The sequence below is a fragment of the Strix aluco genome, chromosome 25, assembly GCF_031877795.1.
Source record: "Strix aluco isolate bStrAlu1 chromosome 25, bStrAlu1.hap1, whole genome shotgun sequence".
In the NCBI taxonomy this organism is placed as follows: Eukaryota; Metazoa; Chordata; class Aves; order Strigiformes; family Strigidae; genus Strix; species Strix aluco.
In genome coordinates this window covers 8,834,196-8,848,552 of record NC_133955.1, presented here as the reverse complement: position 1 = coordinate 8,848,552, position 14,357 = coordinate 8,834,196, and the positions used below count along the sequence as shown (strand labels likewise).

General features: G+C 42.4%; 1 protein-coding gene across 3 annotated transcripts; it reads left to right on the top strand.

The window, feature by feature from the left end:
- Positions 1 to 9,073: 9,073 nt before the first annotated feature.
- SIKE1 (suppressor of IKBKE 1) lies at positions 9,074 to 13,992 on the top strand. 3 transcript variants are annotated; one of them, XM_074850260.1, is made up of 5 exons: positions 9,074 to 9,346; positions 9,416 to 9,521; positions 9,861 to 10,003; positions 12,094 to 12,207; positions 12,569 to 13,992. In XM_074850260.1, exons 1-5 carry the CDS (start codon positions 9,188 to 9,190, stop codon positions 12,656 to 12,658), a joined length of 612 nt encoding a protein of 203 aa, XP_074706361.1. In that variant the 5' UTR covers positions 9,074 to 9,187; the 3' UTR covers positions 12,659 to 13,992. The 3 variants fall into 3 exon arrangements, with proteins under 3 accessions (XP_074706361.1, XP_074706360.1, XP_074706362.1); XM_074850259.1 differs by having other exon boundaries at positions 9,074 to 9,521; XM_074850261.1 differs by having other exon boundaries at positions 9,074 to 9,521; positions 12,549 to 13,992.
- Positions 13,993 to 14,357: the final 365 nt, after the last annotated feature.

Below are 14,357 nucleotides of genomic sequence, written 5' to 3'. Positions count from 1 at the left end.
GTTTCTGTGCATACACTAGGCTCCAGACACTCCACAGAGCAATGCTACGGCTCTGAGACACAAACTTCCCACACAGCTTTTTCTGGGGTCGAAGCAAGGGCAGCTGCAAGTCCACATAAATCAAATAATAACTGGGTCATCAGGGACAGAGGCCATGGGGACCCTCACGTCACTGTTTCCCAGAGTTCTCCCTGTCAGATTACTAAATATTCTGCTTTCTTGGTAGAATTTAAAATTCTCCCATTTTGGTTGCTTAACATTGACATGTCTGTGTGTTAATGGATAATGTTAGTTTCCTGGGCAGAGAAAAGATCGCAATAGTATTATTTGGAATATCTACATGACATAATAATTGAATTTGGAAACGCTTGGTTAGGCTAGTATCTGCAAACACATACCACTTACCTTGTTCTCCCTATTCGAATTTTGCCATGCATGTGTTGACGTAGCACACAGAGGGCTCATGCATGCCCCCATAACAGACAATGCTTGTTAGCAATTTTTGTTGCAAAATTTTATTCTTAAAAACCCCAAGTTTTACAATTATTAATAATTTCTAAGAAATTAATCATTACAATTTGAGGTTTTAATCATTTCCTAGATACAGGATATGATTGTTTGGATAGGGCATTTTCTTGTTAGGTATCGTGTCATTACACCTGCTCCCTAACATGATGCACAGCAGGTTGCAAACATATTAACTCCAGAAGGAGGTCACTTTTCTTCAGTGCAAGAGCAATTCTCGATTTACCTCAGGAAAAACTGGTTCTGTTGTATACTTCATGGAATTAGATGGCAAAGAGAAAAACTTATTTCCTGTTGGTTAGCTTACTGCAAAGTCACTTAAAATAGTCTTCAGGGACAATAGGTTTTCACGGATCTGTGGCACAATACACAGCAAACTGACATTGCCCTTCAAAGGAGAGTTGTATTTGTATTCCATAGGCTCCAGAGAAGAGCATGATAGTTATTTCCATGTAGTCTGGCACCGTTTAGGAATCTGTTAGCCTTTGAAGGTGGAATGGTTGAGTCTGGCTTTCAAGAGCAAAAAAGATTGACTCACAGATGTTATCTGAGCATCTTATGGGGCCTTCAAATGCTCCTCATTGATAATGTGTGGTGACAGAGGGCTGGAATGCATAGATTATGCAGAAGAAACAAATATAATGAACTTGTAAGTTTAATTATAATCAGTATTTGTCTTTCTGGTAAAAGCAGCCTTATACAGCAACTTGCTAAGATGTCAAAAAAACTTCAGTGGTAAAAATGAAGAATTTACAGTTGTTAGAACTAAGAATTTTTTCGTAGCAGTATCTCTTTCACCTATACCATTGGCTTTTTCATCCAGCTTTTCAGCCTTTCTCATGAAAGTTGGAAAAAGAAGCAGAGGTTTGTGAAATACTGCCTTTAGCTTTTAACTACTACTCACTTTTTTTTAGTACTTTTTCTCATAGAAGATACCTTACTGGTAAGCTGTCCATATGTACCTGTGGGACATGGCTATTTAAAGCCTATTGACTTCAGGAGAATTAAGTCTGAAGCCCAGGGTTTTTAGAAGGTACCTAATCCCCATTCATGTTCAGTGTTATAAAACCTAGAGAGTTCAAAGTAAATTCAATTTCTAAAATAAGTATATAAGAAACTAAAACTTAGCTGTAGTAGAAATTAACTGCGGTGCCACATTAAGTATTAGCCCATGGTCATTTACTCCAACCCACTTGCTATCTTCATAGCTGTGGTAATAAAACTATTTTGCATAGTCATGCAGTGATTCAGCCCAGGTGGCTGGTCCATGTTAAATACATATATTTACATTATTTTAACAAATCACTTCTATTCAAAGCTTAATGTGACAATAAAAATGGGAGACCTGAGAGCCCACTTAAGTCACATAAAGAACTGCTGCAAATAAGAGGAAAATAAACTGTTTTCCAAGCTTGTAAAGAATCAAGGAATAAAAATCTTATTTAGGAATAAGGAAGATTTAAATTAGATATAGAGAAAGCAATTATGGTGGTAAATATAGCACTGGAATAAGTTGCCTGTACAGTCTTCATCGCTATATGTTTTGAAGATCAGTTTGAGCAACCTGCTAGAACTTATAAATTGTTCTCTGAGTTATTTTGATCTATAAAGGAGGAGAAAGGACTTTTGAGATCTCTTCCAGGTCTGTTTTCTGTTATTTTTCCTTACATACGTCAATTTTGTAAAACACTGATAAAGCCTCTGACCAGTAACGTGGTTAGTGCCATTCTAATGGGCAAAGGAAATAATCATATATTTCAAGCATGCTTTACTAGAGGTGAGGAAACAAAATGTTACTCATCGATACGGCCTGGAAATATTAGCTGAACAAGTTCATGTCATAAGCCAAACTCTAGAAGTGCCACTGAAGTGGAGAATAAGGGACATGCGTGTTTTCCACAGAAAATAATCAGATCTGATGACATCAGTGTGACCTGAACACCTTGCATTGCACTGCTTTTACAGCCTCATTTCCATCATTAGTGTAAACTGTGAGCTTCTGTGCAATCTAATATACGTAGAATTTCTGCCTTTATGCAGTTAGGTCTAACAACTCGATGAGTGCTGAAGCTGCAGATCAAGAAAGAGCTTCCCTAGATAGATACCTGTTGAGAGAATTAATTTGCAAGCTAAGCAGAATTCTTTGTTTGTCTGAACTAGAGCTTCTAGATCTCTGTAGCTTGTTTGGTATCCGAATAGTTAAAGGAAATCATATCTACTCCAGCTGGATCTTCTCTACATAACTGACCCGTTTGGCTTGATCTGGTATTGGATTGTTTACGTAACTTCAGTAATTAACCACTATCAGCCTCATTAATGAAACATAAACCACCTCTCTTGTTCATTTATAAAGCATTTGTCAAACAAAACTTAAACAAAGGGCAGAATCTCCGCAAAGTAACAGTCCTTCAAAAGCTACTGAGACTCTGACTACAAGTCATTATGGTCGCTTTGTTGTTGTTTTTCAGTAAAAATGAAACAGAAGTGATGGCATTGTCTATTGCTTTTGGCTAGCTTTTCACAAAAACATCTGAGATCTGTCACATGAGGGCAATGATGCCTGGACAACTATTTTGGCCATTTCAGTACAAAATACTGATGTTCCAGCTCATTATTGTAAATCATTAAACGATGAAAGCAAGAGTCAAATACTAAACAATTGGGAGCCTTTGGAAAACTAATTGCTAATTACAGTAATCATTGTTATATGTGAGTTAAAGGTTGCATTTAAATATAGATTATTTCATTACAGGATTAAGTCTTTCCTGTTAGTAAACTGTTCTGAACAATATTAAAGATAGTTGAGTATTAACAACACAGTTTATGTATTAAAATGATATAACTTAATCTTTACCTATTTTTGTTTTAGAGAAATACAGTGTTTTAGAGGCATAAAATACACTAGCAGACAAATACATGCCAAATGTTTTGTGTTCGGAGAGCTACTTGGATTTAAAGTTTGTTAAGGAACTCATGAAAAAACTGCAAGCTTTCTGTTCACCCTCCCTTCTTGATTATTTATTCATCTTCAAAAGATGCAGTGGTTCTGTCACTGTTAGGATTTTCTGCATGGCATGGATGAGCCTAAGCCCTGGGTGAGAAACGGCACAAGACCTCGTGACTAACATTTTTGCACGTTGGTGTTCTTTTGCAATCCTGACTCTCAACAGAGAGAAAGATTTAATTTGAATAGGATGCATATTTGTTGTATGTGGTGGTTTTGATTGTTGGATCACATGTTCCAAGATAGTATCAGGCCCAGAAGCTCCAGTAGTAGGAAACTGTCCCTTGTATTCAGCACATGCACCAAGAATTTGGATGCGAAACTTGAGGGCAGGCCAAGGAAGCTTGTGTGGGAATGGTACAAAACTATGTAGGCATCAGTTATGAGAAGGGTTGCAAAGAACAGAAGAGGCATGGGATTGTCTGTCAAAGATGACTTGGTTTGGTTTATGTTGTTATTCACCTAAAACATACCTAGAATTTTGAGAAACGTGCTTGTTTTGTTGTCATTATTTGCCAATTTTGCCTGTAGCAGAGAGAGAACCTTGGTTGGTTCACTTGAAACTTAAGAATGTGAGTGCAGAAGGTCAGGGACCACCTTTTTCTGCCTACATGTGTGGCCTGTGTCGGATGGGGCCCCAGCCAGACTGAAGTGCTTAAGATCCAATGCAATACTTCTACTGATGAAACAAAATATGAAAAAAGATGGTATTTGTACTACAAGTTCATCCAGTACTTCACCCTTTCTGTAGGTTTTAAACATGTACTCATTTTTGTAGCTTCAGGCACCAAGGTCTGTGTGTCATTTCCTCAGAGCATGGGTTTGCAAAATTTTCATCTTCTCTACGTGTAGCTTTTTTAAGCAGTACAGTTATTTGCAAAAATTAAAGAGAAATAGTCTTTACAGAGCAAAACTATATGTTCCAGCAGAGGAACGAGAGTGAGACTAGCCAGGGAAATTTCATCAGGCAGCACCTTTCAACCTGAGTTTATATAGTGTTCAAATATGAAATGATTCAACTATTTCCCCAAAAGGGGTGACAGGGGGATCCATACAGTGAACAGGTCCCATTTAGCATTGTAGTGGATGTGTTCATTCAGTTAGTTTAGTGTTAGATAATATAAATACTCTTCTGTTCTGCATCAAATGTATCAGACAAATCATCATAGTCAAATTAGAAGAGAAAGAACTCGGGAGAAGATGAGAGTTCTCATTAAGTTCTTAAATGCTTTCATGGGATGAAATAATAGGAGACCATATAAGACCAGAGAGGAAAAAAAATTTTGATCTTTTTAAGACTGATTTTTTTTTCTTAATCATGAAGTTGTTGGTTAGTTTCACTATGCATTTGCTTACAGGCTTTTCACATATCTTGAAGAGCTAAACACTTGACTTATGTTGAATTTTAATGCAAGAGCCAAACTGCTTTAAACTTACTTGAAAATCTCAAGGCAGCCTACAAAATGTTCCTGTTTCTTCTGTGCTTTCTCTTAAGCTTGGTATGCAGGGTAGTCTTGCTACCTTAAGGCAGAATAAGTACTAATAAACCCATCCATTCAACACTAACAAAATGTATGGGTATCCTTTACAGCTCCATCTTTCAATACTCTGTGCCAAATCTATGTGTTTCCCCTTGGCAGGAAGACCAAGGATTTGTCAATAAGATGCTCCAGTGCACCAGTATTCAGCAAAGCACAATGTGGAAGAAAGCACAGATATCAACTGGAGCTTGATTAAAATCTCCTGCAATGATCTCAGAACTGATCCTTCATAGAGAATACCTGTAACTTTAAGCACTGAGATTCTTAAATGACTGTACTTCTTTGTAGGTACACCAAAGAGAAGCCAAGTCCTGGACGTGATTTCCATAAAGCAGAATATCTTGACACTCTGTATTAAACATTACAAAATAATTATTGTGGAATCCCTTGGTCAGCATGTTATCAGCAGTGGAGCCTTCCTGCTGAGAGACTGAAATAGCTGATATATCCATTCATCAGTGATAATGTTTTCCCTTTTTTCAGCCTGGATTCCATCTTAAGGACATTTGTTTTAATACTAAAAAGAATATTAGACTCATAAATGTGAGTGCTGTGGTGCAGTGGGTGACTCTTCAAGATTTATCAAAGCAGGATAATTAAGATGAACAATAAGACTGAGTTTGTTGGTAATAACTTTTGTCACAGAACAACTCTGTTTTGTGCAACAGTCCACCTTGAATTATAGGCTAGGGAGTGCAAGAAGAGGATTTACTTGGCCTCCTGCTCTGTGAGTCTCTGTGCTACAGATTTTGTTGAGGGCAATACCAGTGAAACTCTGACAGTAGCTGATGCTTCTGTTAACGCCATGACTTAATTTTAAAAGTAAGCAGTCAAAAAGTGCTGGGGTGTGTCGTGAGAGAGGTCTGTTTTGCTTTTTAAACAAGCTGTAGCTGCTGAAATATTTGGCTGTTAGACACCACGTTTTTCAAGGAAGGACATGTAGTGGAAATGAGAAATGTCACATTCAGATTTTGAAAAGCTAGTGTCTGCTGCGTTACTGTGTGAGACTTGTGCTTTCAGAGACTTAGCCAAAATGTTTCAAACGGTGCTGACCGCACTTATGATTACCATGGTTTTACCCAAAACCCAAGAATTACCCTAGAAATTTGCCCTTTTATCTACTTTTATCTACTTCCAGCATTTAGATGCCAGTCTGTCACAGATGCTGCCATTTTCCACCGGTCAGTTCCTCTGCATTAATATCCATCATTTACTCCTCTGCCAGGTTCTGGTTATGTTAGGGGCATTACCTGGTGCTCAGCGTTTTGACTGAACACACCCCAGCTTTACAGATGCTATGTTGTGCTCAGGGTTCTGTGCTGTGTTTGTTACCAATCTCTTTAATTATTTTTTCTGTGCTTTTAGTCTGTCTAGATTTCTCTTCTTTTTGATTTTCCTACTGTGAGCAAGAACCTCCTCATCTGTAGTCAGAAATGCTATGTATTTATTTCATCACAGAAATACTATTTATGATTTGTCAAAGATGGCCTAGAAATGGTTTTGGTTCTGTAGCAGTTTTGCTGTTTTGGAGTGCCTCAGTATGCTTCTATCTAGCGTATACTTTTCCTGCTAGAACAAATCCATGTTCTGTTTGACAAAATACAGCCATGTGGTTAAGAGTTATTAAAAGCATTAAAGCATTAACCTCTTGTAACCTCATTTTTCACTTTGTACACATACATAAGTGTTTAATCGAATTGAAGTTAAACACTAAAAAGTTTGAGAGGCCAAATTTATACATTCTCTTTAGTTTATACAGAATTGATGTGATAAGCCAAAGGAATTATAAGACACCACTACTCAGAAAATGCTCATCCGTTGATTTGTTTAAGCTCTCTTGCTACATACTAGAAGTTTTGGTGACAAGCATTCCCAGCATTTAAATCAAGGAGCTTTGTCCTACTGGGATCCGATCTGTGTCCTGGCGCCACACTAGCTTATTCTACTGTCCTTTGGAAGTTGAACAAATGATCCTGTGTCAGAAGATCTGCTGGAGAGGGGGTGAGCCACATCCTTGAGTGAGAACACAAGACTAGGCGCTGTGTGGCAGTAGTACCGTAGACTCCCATCTTCTTCTCATTCTGCAATTTTATTTCAAGCAGGCAGAATGCCACAGAGGGACTGCACCGATCCTGAAATGAAAGTCTGATGTAGCAGTACTGGCCCTCGTCTCCCTTGCTTGTCTCTACTTGGCATGAAAGGCCAGGATGTCATCTCTGAAGCCGGGGAAGAGTGAGTATTAAATCATAAGTGTAAACGCAAGGAACAGAACAGGCCAGAGATTCACATGTACGATCCAGGAGCAGCTTCCGCTGAGGCGTAATGTCCCTGCACAAAGACTGCACAGCTTGTTCCTTTAGCCGGCTTCCTAGTAGATGTGAACTGGAATTCCCAGTGGTGCATTTCTCCTTGAGTGCCTCCCTGCTGTAAAGCTGAATTAAGCGAAACCTGAGAGATTGCATGTTTGATTTGACAGAACTTCCTGATGTTGAATAACGTGAAAAGCAGAAAGATACAGAACTGGACACATGTATTATTCCATGTAGCTATACCAGGCCTACTCCTGCGTGGCTGCTCAAAGGCTCTGCAGAAATTGATGGACGGGCAGAGGCTTTTGAAGGCAGCCACGGAGCTGGGAGTGTAAGAGAGAGGAGCAGCAGTTGGTGCTGAACTGCACGGGTGGGGTCACCCCGAGGGTGGAACAGTGGGGACAGACAGTGGAACGGGGGAAACAAAACCGACTACAACTTGGGGATGTCACGTCTGTCTTGGACACGGCAACCTTTTGCCAACTTGTTCCATAACTAGAACGGTAAACACAGTATTTGTCAGTTTTCCAAATGTTCATGAATCACCCGTTATGAAAAAGGAGTTCTGATAATGAGTTGTCTTAACATTTTAGTATTCTCTAATAAGAAAAATAAGGAGGGACCAGGAAGTAAAACATGGAGTAAGGCATGGCCTAGACCTTCACTGCACATTCCTATAAAGCAGCATTACATTTCCCAGATTTGCAAACTGTATCTCAGACTTTACTACTGAACCTGACCCTGATTGAATACTCCAAATGCAGCTGCTTCATTCTCTTCTGGACTGTATGAATGTTTTGAAATTGTTGCGCATATAAAATTATCTTATTCAGCACTTCTGTGCTAGGCTTGATTATCTCAGGGATCATAAAGAAACTTTTATCTGATAAAGCATCCTCGATTTTTTTTATGGGTCTGTCTGGGGATTTAAACTTGAAACTTGTCTCAAGTCAAGGGGACTCCTGTGAAAACATTACTGTTGAAAACATTATTAATAAAGTTGGTAATATTAAATAAAAAAGCTTTGGGGCACAAAGTTAAGGAAAGCAACAAGGACATGACAGATCACTAACAGTAGCTTTAGTTAGCAAATAAATATCAAAGAAGCAAGTCAGCATTGCGAAGCTTGTTATTTTAACTTGAGTAGAGGATGTTTACCGTTAACAGGGACAAACAAGAGTATTAGATAAGATGACAGCTCCACAGATCTCAGCCCGGAATTTATCGCGCGCTGTTTAAGGGAGCATTTAACGAGATAACCGGAGCCCCCGGGTCAAGGACCCGCGCCCTTCCGCCATCAGCCGGCGCGGCGCGGAGCAGCGATCGCCCGCTCGCAGCGGGGGCTTCACCCGGCGGCTCCGCCCAGCGCCGCGGTGGCGAGTCACGGCGGGCGACCACGGCCCGGCCCGGGGAGCCGCGGCGCCGGGCTCCGGTAGGTGACAGGACGGGAGAGGGCGGGGCCGGTATCGCGATGCGCGTCGCTCTGTCGCGCCGCTTCCCGAGGGAGGCTGGGGGGGGGGGGTGGGGGGGTGCGTGGGTGTCTCCGGGGCGGCCCAACACCGCCACCAGCTCGAGGCCTTCGAATCGTCCCTCGGCTCCGGCGCCCCCAGGCGGCCGTCGGCGGCCTCGCGCCCTTCGAGCGCCGGAAGCGGCGGGCGCGCGCGCGCGCGCGGGCGGCGTCCCAGGGCCGCGGGTTCGCGTCCGGCCGTGGCCGGCGGCGGCCGGGGGCGCGCAGCCGAGCGTAGCGCAGCGGAGCGGCGCCGTCGGGCATGGGGCGGCCGCCGCGGCGGTGAGGAGCGCCGCCCGCCATGACCTGCACCATCGAGAAGATCCTCACGGACGCGAGGACGCTGCTGGAGCGGCTGAAGGAGCACGACACCGCCGCCGAGTCACTCATCGACCAGTCCGCCGTCCTGCACCAGCGCGTGGCCGCCATGAGGGAGGCGGGCGCGGCGTGGGCCGAGAAGGTGGGAGCGGGCGGCGGGCGGGGGGGCGGCGGCGGCGGGGCGGCCGGACCGACAGCCGTGTCCCCGCAGGGCCGGGGCCCCGCGGCGGAGCGGGCCGAGCCGCCCCGGCTGCGGCCGCACGTGCTGCTGTCTCAGGAGAACACGCAGATCCGCGACCTGCAGCAGGAGAACCGGGGTGAGCGCCGGGGGCGGGCGCGGGGGGCTGGCCGGGGCCCCGCGGGGAGCGAGCCGGGGGAGGCTGCGAGCCCAGTGGCCCAGGCGTTGCGGGGGGTCGCCGAGGGGACCGGGGAGCGCGTCTGCGCTGTCTCGGCCGGAGCCGCCGGGCGCCGCGGTGGGGAGGGGGCGACCGGCGACAGGGTGGCCCCTTGGCGGGCCGAGGGGCCCGGGTAGCCGCGGGGAGCGGAGGGGCGGCGGGAGCCGGGCGAGCAGCTGGCACCGAGCGCCTCTGGGCACCTGCTGCCACCGCTGAGGGGAGCGGCTGCGGTCTGTGGCAACGCCACGCGGTGTTTTGCAGAGCTCTGGATCTCGCTGGAGGAGCACCAGGATGCGTTAGAGCTTATCATGAGCAAATACAGAAAGCAGATGTTACAGCTTCTGCAAGGGAGAAAAGGTGAAGATGCAGAACCAGTCTTGAATGTTCATCAGGCTAATTCTTTGGTAAGATGGGATGGGGACAGAAGAGGGCTCAGGACCCCCATTCCCCGTCTCTTGCTTTCATACAGCCTTTGTTTCCATTCGTGGAATGTGTCTCCTCCAAAATACATTTTGTGAAACTCTTGTCTCTCTTTGCTGGTATTTTTTTCTCTATTCCTTTTACAGCACACAGATTGTAACGGTTGTCACAGAGGACACTGAAAAGCATAACCCTTTCATGGCCCAGGTGAAGGCTTGTTCTTCATGCACTGGGTGGTGAATTCCCTGCTTAATGCACATGATTCTCTACAGTAAGATCAAAGACATCAGAGTTCTTATTGTTCCTGTTCAGTAATTGTAGCACTGGGAGAAGAACCTCCTAAATTTGTTTAATTCTTAAGAAAGCGCCACTCCCAAATGTTTTCAAATCCAGATACTCTGTGCAGTGGCCTAAAAGTGTCCCTTCGTCCGTGTTGGGTGCAGTGACTTCAGAAACCTAAGGTGTGGCTACTGATAACTGCTGCCTGGTTTACGTTTAGGTGTCTGATAACAATATAATAACATTAAACCTCTATTCAAGGCTTATGAATTAAGTTAGGCATTTGTTAAAATGTGTTTCTACATGATTAGAGAATAGCAAGCTGGTTCAACCTGGCGACATCTCGTACCCTGTGCGTTTTTTAAATTGGAATTGGAGTCAGCCTAGCTCTTTGCACATACATCTTTGCGCTGGTATGTGACAACTCGTTAGTTCTCTGTTTTCTGTTGCTTAGGTCCTCTGAAACTAAGTAGCGCGGCAGTGTCTTGCTCCCAGTGCTTGCTTAGGTGCATGAGGTGCTCTGTTTATCAAGACTTAATGCTTGAACAAAACTTCCAACAGTGTTCTCTGGCACTGCTTTTGCTCCATTTTGACGGCATGGAAATGCAAATCCAAAAAGGCTCTGGAGGAACTTTTGATGGAATGTAGCTGGACTGTCTCAATATCCAGGCAAAATTTTCTGTACTTCAAATGAAGTCCATGAGTTTTTTTCCTACTCACCACTTGGAGAATAGTAACAACCTTTTAATATCTTTTAAGGAGCTATATTATTATTATAACTATCTTTCTGTTTAGAAAAAAACATCATTCTTTCTTCCCAGATTATCTAAGTCTTTCTTGTTCCTCCAGGTCTTCTGGATGCTCTAATTTGTTTACATATTTTCTGAATAATGGAATTCAAAACTGAATTCTCTGCTCTGGTGATACATTTGTCTTCCAGAGGCAGTGGAATAACTACTGACACTTGGAGAAGAGAAACTCCACCCTATAACAGTATCTGATATTCCTCAAAGTGCTTTGTGATAACCTTTTATGTTATGTTAAAATGCTTCAGAAGCTTCCAGATTCTTACCTTGCTAATTCTTGCCAATTACTGACATTTTTGTGTTTGCACATTTGAGTTCCTTTTTAAATACTGTGTTTTGAAATGGAATGCTCTTCAAACAGGAACTGTCAGTACATTACATGTTGGCATTTTTCAGTATTTGTTATATATGTATTTCTGAGCTTCAACAAAATGCAGCTTCGAAAGGATCTAGACAGATTCTGTAAAAACTGCCTCAGGAGGCTCTGGTCTTACGTATTTTAGTTTCCTTGCTTGACTTCCTTCTGAGATGAGGCTGTTTACCTCACACTGTTACCCAGTTTTGAAGTCTCATTTGCTTTTATATTTGGCGTTCTTATAAATTCAGAGCCAGGCTTTTCTAATAAAGCAATGTAAAATTTGCTGCATACTAATCATATTCGCACAAACCTGAATCTGTTGTCTCAGTCCTTGTCACACTTGAAATTATTTCCATATTGGTAAGTAAGAATGCCTTATCTTGCTGACTGATGTAATTCTATTCACTGTTTTCATTGATGACTCATGATAATGGACAATAAGGTACATGTTTTCATCTTTAAATATTACACCGGTTAGAAAGGATTGCAGGTGCTTGGGAGGAAAGGATTAAAATTCAAACCAGGAAAATAATCCAAAATCAAGAAAATGAAAGTAATTGATTTAGAAGGGATACGTTATTACTGCTGCTTTTGCCTGAACATATTGAATATATTATTTTATGTCTTTCAGGAAATTGAAAGTCAAATAGACAGAATATGTGAGATGGGAGAGGTGATGAGAAAAGCTATTCAAGTCGATGATGATCAGTTCTTTAAAGTTCAGGAGAAACTAGCTCAGTTGGAGGTAAGAACAGATAAAATTGCTAAGGATAGATCAAGCTTTGGGAGTCTCTAGACTTACTCTGGACTTTCTATATTTGTATGTGTCAAGGATTTATAATGATCAAAAATTCGGGGGGTGGGGTCAGGAAATGCAGAACATTATCTGTTTATTTTCGAGTTCTTGATGTTTGTATTACATATATGAAGCCAGAAGCAAAAGATAAGCTTTAAACGATGTGGTTCTCTTGCTAGCACTGTCTTAATGCCTGTGTTACAAAATGAGTGTTTTATTTCGCTGTGAAGGAGTGGGGCTGTTTAAAGATTATCGTCCTTTAATTGTGAATTAGCTCATTTCTATTTCAGCAAAAATATTGATTTTGCAGCTTGAAAACAAAGAGCTGCGTGAACTATTGTCAATCAGCAAAGAATCTTTTGAGGTGGGGAGAGAAGATCTGCCTGACTGTGAAGCTTAGGTCACAAAATAACCTTATCTCCAAATCTTGACTTCAGAGACTGTTATGAAACTACCCTACAAGGATGGGGTTTGATTTGTTCTTTCAGGTGTTTCCTTGTATGTTTGTTTTATCTTTCAAAATGTGTGGGTGGTTTTCTCTGCATTTTTCTGAAATTTCATACTGTTGATGGCCAGGCTTGCATTGCTGCTCCGTCTTAGCAATTGCAGCACACAGATGCTTAACAATGAAGTATTTGATGTGTATTCCCTTGTGATAGTTTATTTCCTCTCCCGTTTGTTATTTCTTACGAGCTTTAGTTAATAATTCCAGCTGTGCAGATGGCACTTAAATCCACCTTGTCAGTAGCTAGAGAACATAATCCAGGTTGTGATTATTTTATTTGGTAGAAGGGATAAGAGGTTATTCAAAAACTACATTGTAAATGGTAGGTACACGTTCTCTCTGCCGGCACAAAGCGGCCACGCAGAGTTTTGGCTCTGAAGAGCTGACCCGGGTGTGTGGCTGGGTTAACATCGCCTGGAAACAGGCTGAGGGACTGGCAGATCAGCAGCAGGGCTGCCAGTGGTAACTCATGTAGGGAGCACACTTCACCTTGGTTTAGGGGTGACCATCCAGTGCATGACCCTTTCTGACATCTGCGCAGTTTTGAAGGATGTTGCGTATCTGACTGATTTTTTTTTTATGGGTAGACCTGTTCCAGCTTTACCAGTGCTCCAAGGTATGTGGGTGCTGGCCAGCTCTGATCTGAGGGCGGTGCACTCAAACCCTGCACAGAACACAGAGCTTTCAGATCAAAGCTCTTTGGCCTCCCAACACTTTGGACTTCAGGAAGAGTGAGCTGAGGTCTGCCTCAAAACTAAACCAAACCCAACCATGTAGACAGGTTTTTAATGTTACGTTGCAGGTAAGTCTAGTGACAGATGTTACGGAGTTCTTGCAGAATCCTATATTGAGTGAAATTAAGAGTTGCAGTGTTGTAGGAATTTATCAATACTGTGGTATTTTTAATGACATTTTTATATAAATATTTCTGTCTTCCCATCTGGAGAATCAAAGACTAATCCTCCAAGAACAGTAAACATCTCATTTCCAGTATTAGTTTAAATTTCTATGCCACTTTTTCCAAAGTGAGAATTTTGATAGATGCAGAAGGTGATTTATGTACCTGTGCTTATTAAGAGACATTTTCTTGCAACCATTTGGAATATCCAGCAAGATTGTTTGGCAGATGTCAAGGATTTCTGTACAGGAGTATTCTTGTATACAATCCTTTTCTATTAGAAATTGTTTAAGAGGGAATAAAAAAACCCGGTGGGCAGTATTTTCCTCAAGTGTATTCTGTTTTGTGAATCCTATGGATCATTCCACTTGCTCTGCATGTACCTGAGCCTTTTGCACCCCCTCTTAATTTTTACCTGAATGAAATACTACGATGACCAAAAATGTTGCATTTTATCTCTTTTAAATTAACATCGTGTTGAATGCCTGTGAGAACGCATTTTCACCTTCCATTATCCTAGTGTAGGTTAACATTCCTCTAACTGGCTAGTCGCTGTGCAGCCTGGAAGAATGGAAACTAAACAGCAGCTGCTTTGACTGATGAATTTATTATTAATTAGTATCGGGCCGTAGTTAGCTGGAGAAGTTTCCATCTGTTCCGTGTTCTGGGTCTGTAGGGCGGAAAGGCCTGACGGCA

Coding starts and splice junctions, on each gene's coding strand:
- SIKE1 (XM_074850259.1), top strand. CDS start 9,188: ATGACCTGCACCATCGAGAAGATCCTCACGGACGCGAGGACGCTGCTG. Junction 10,004..12,093: donor TTCATCAGGCTAATTCTTTG/GTAAGATGGGAT, acceptor TATGTCTTTCAG/GAAATTGAAAGTCAAATAGA. Junction 12,208..12,568: donor AGAAACTAGCTCAGTTGGAG/GTAAGAACAGAT, acceptor TTGATTTTGCAG/CTTGAAAACAAAGAGCTGCG.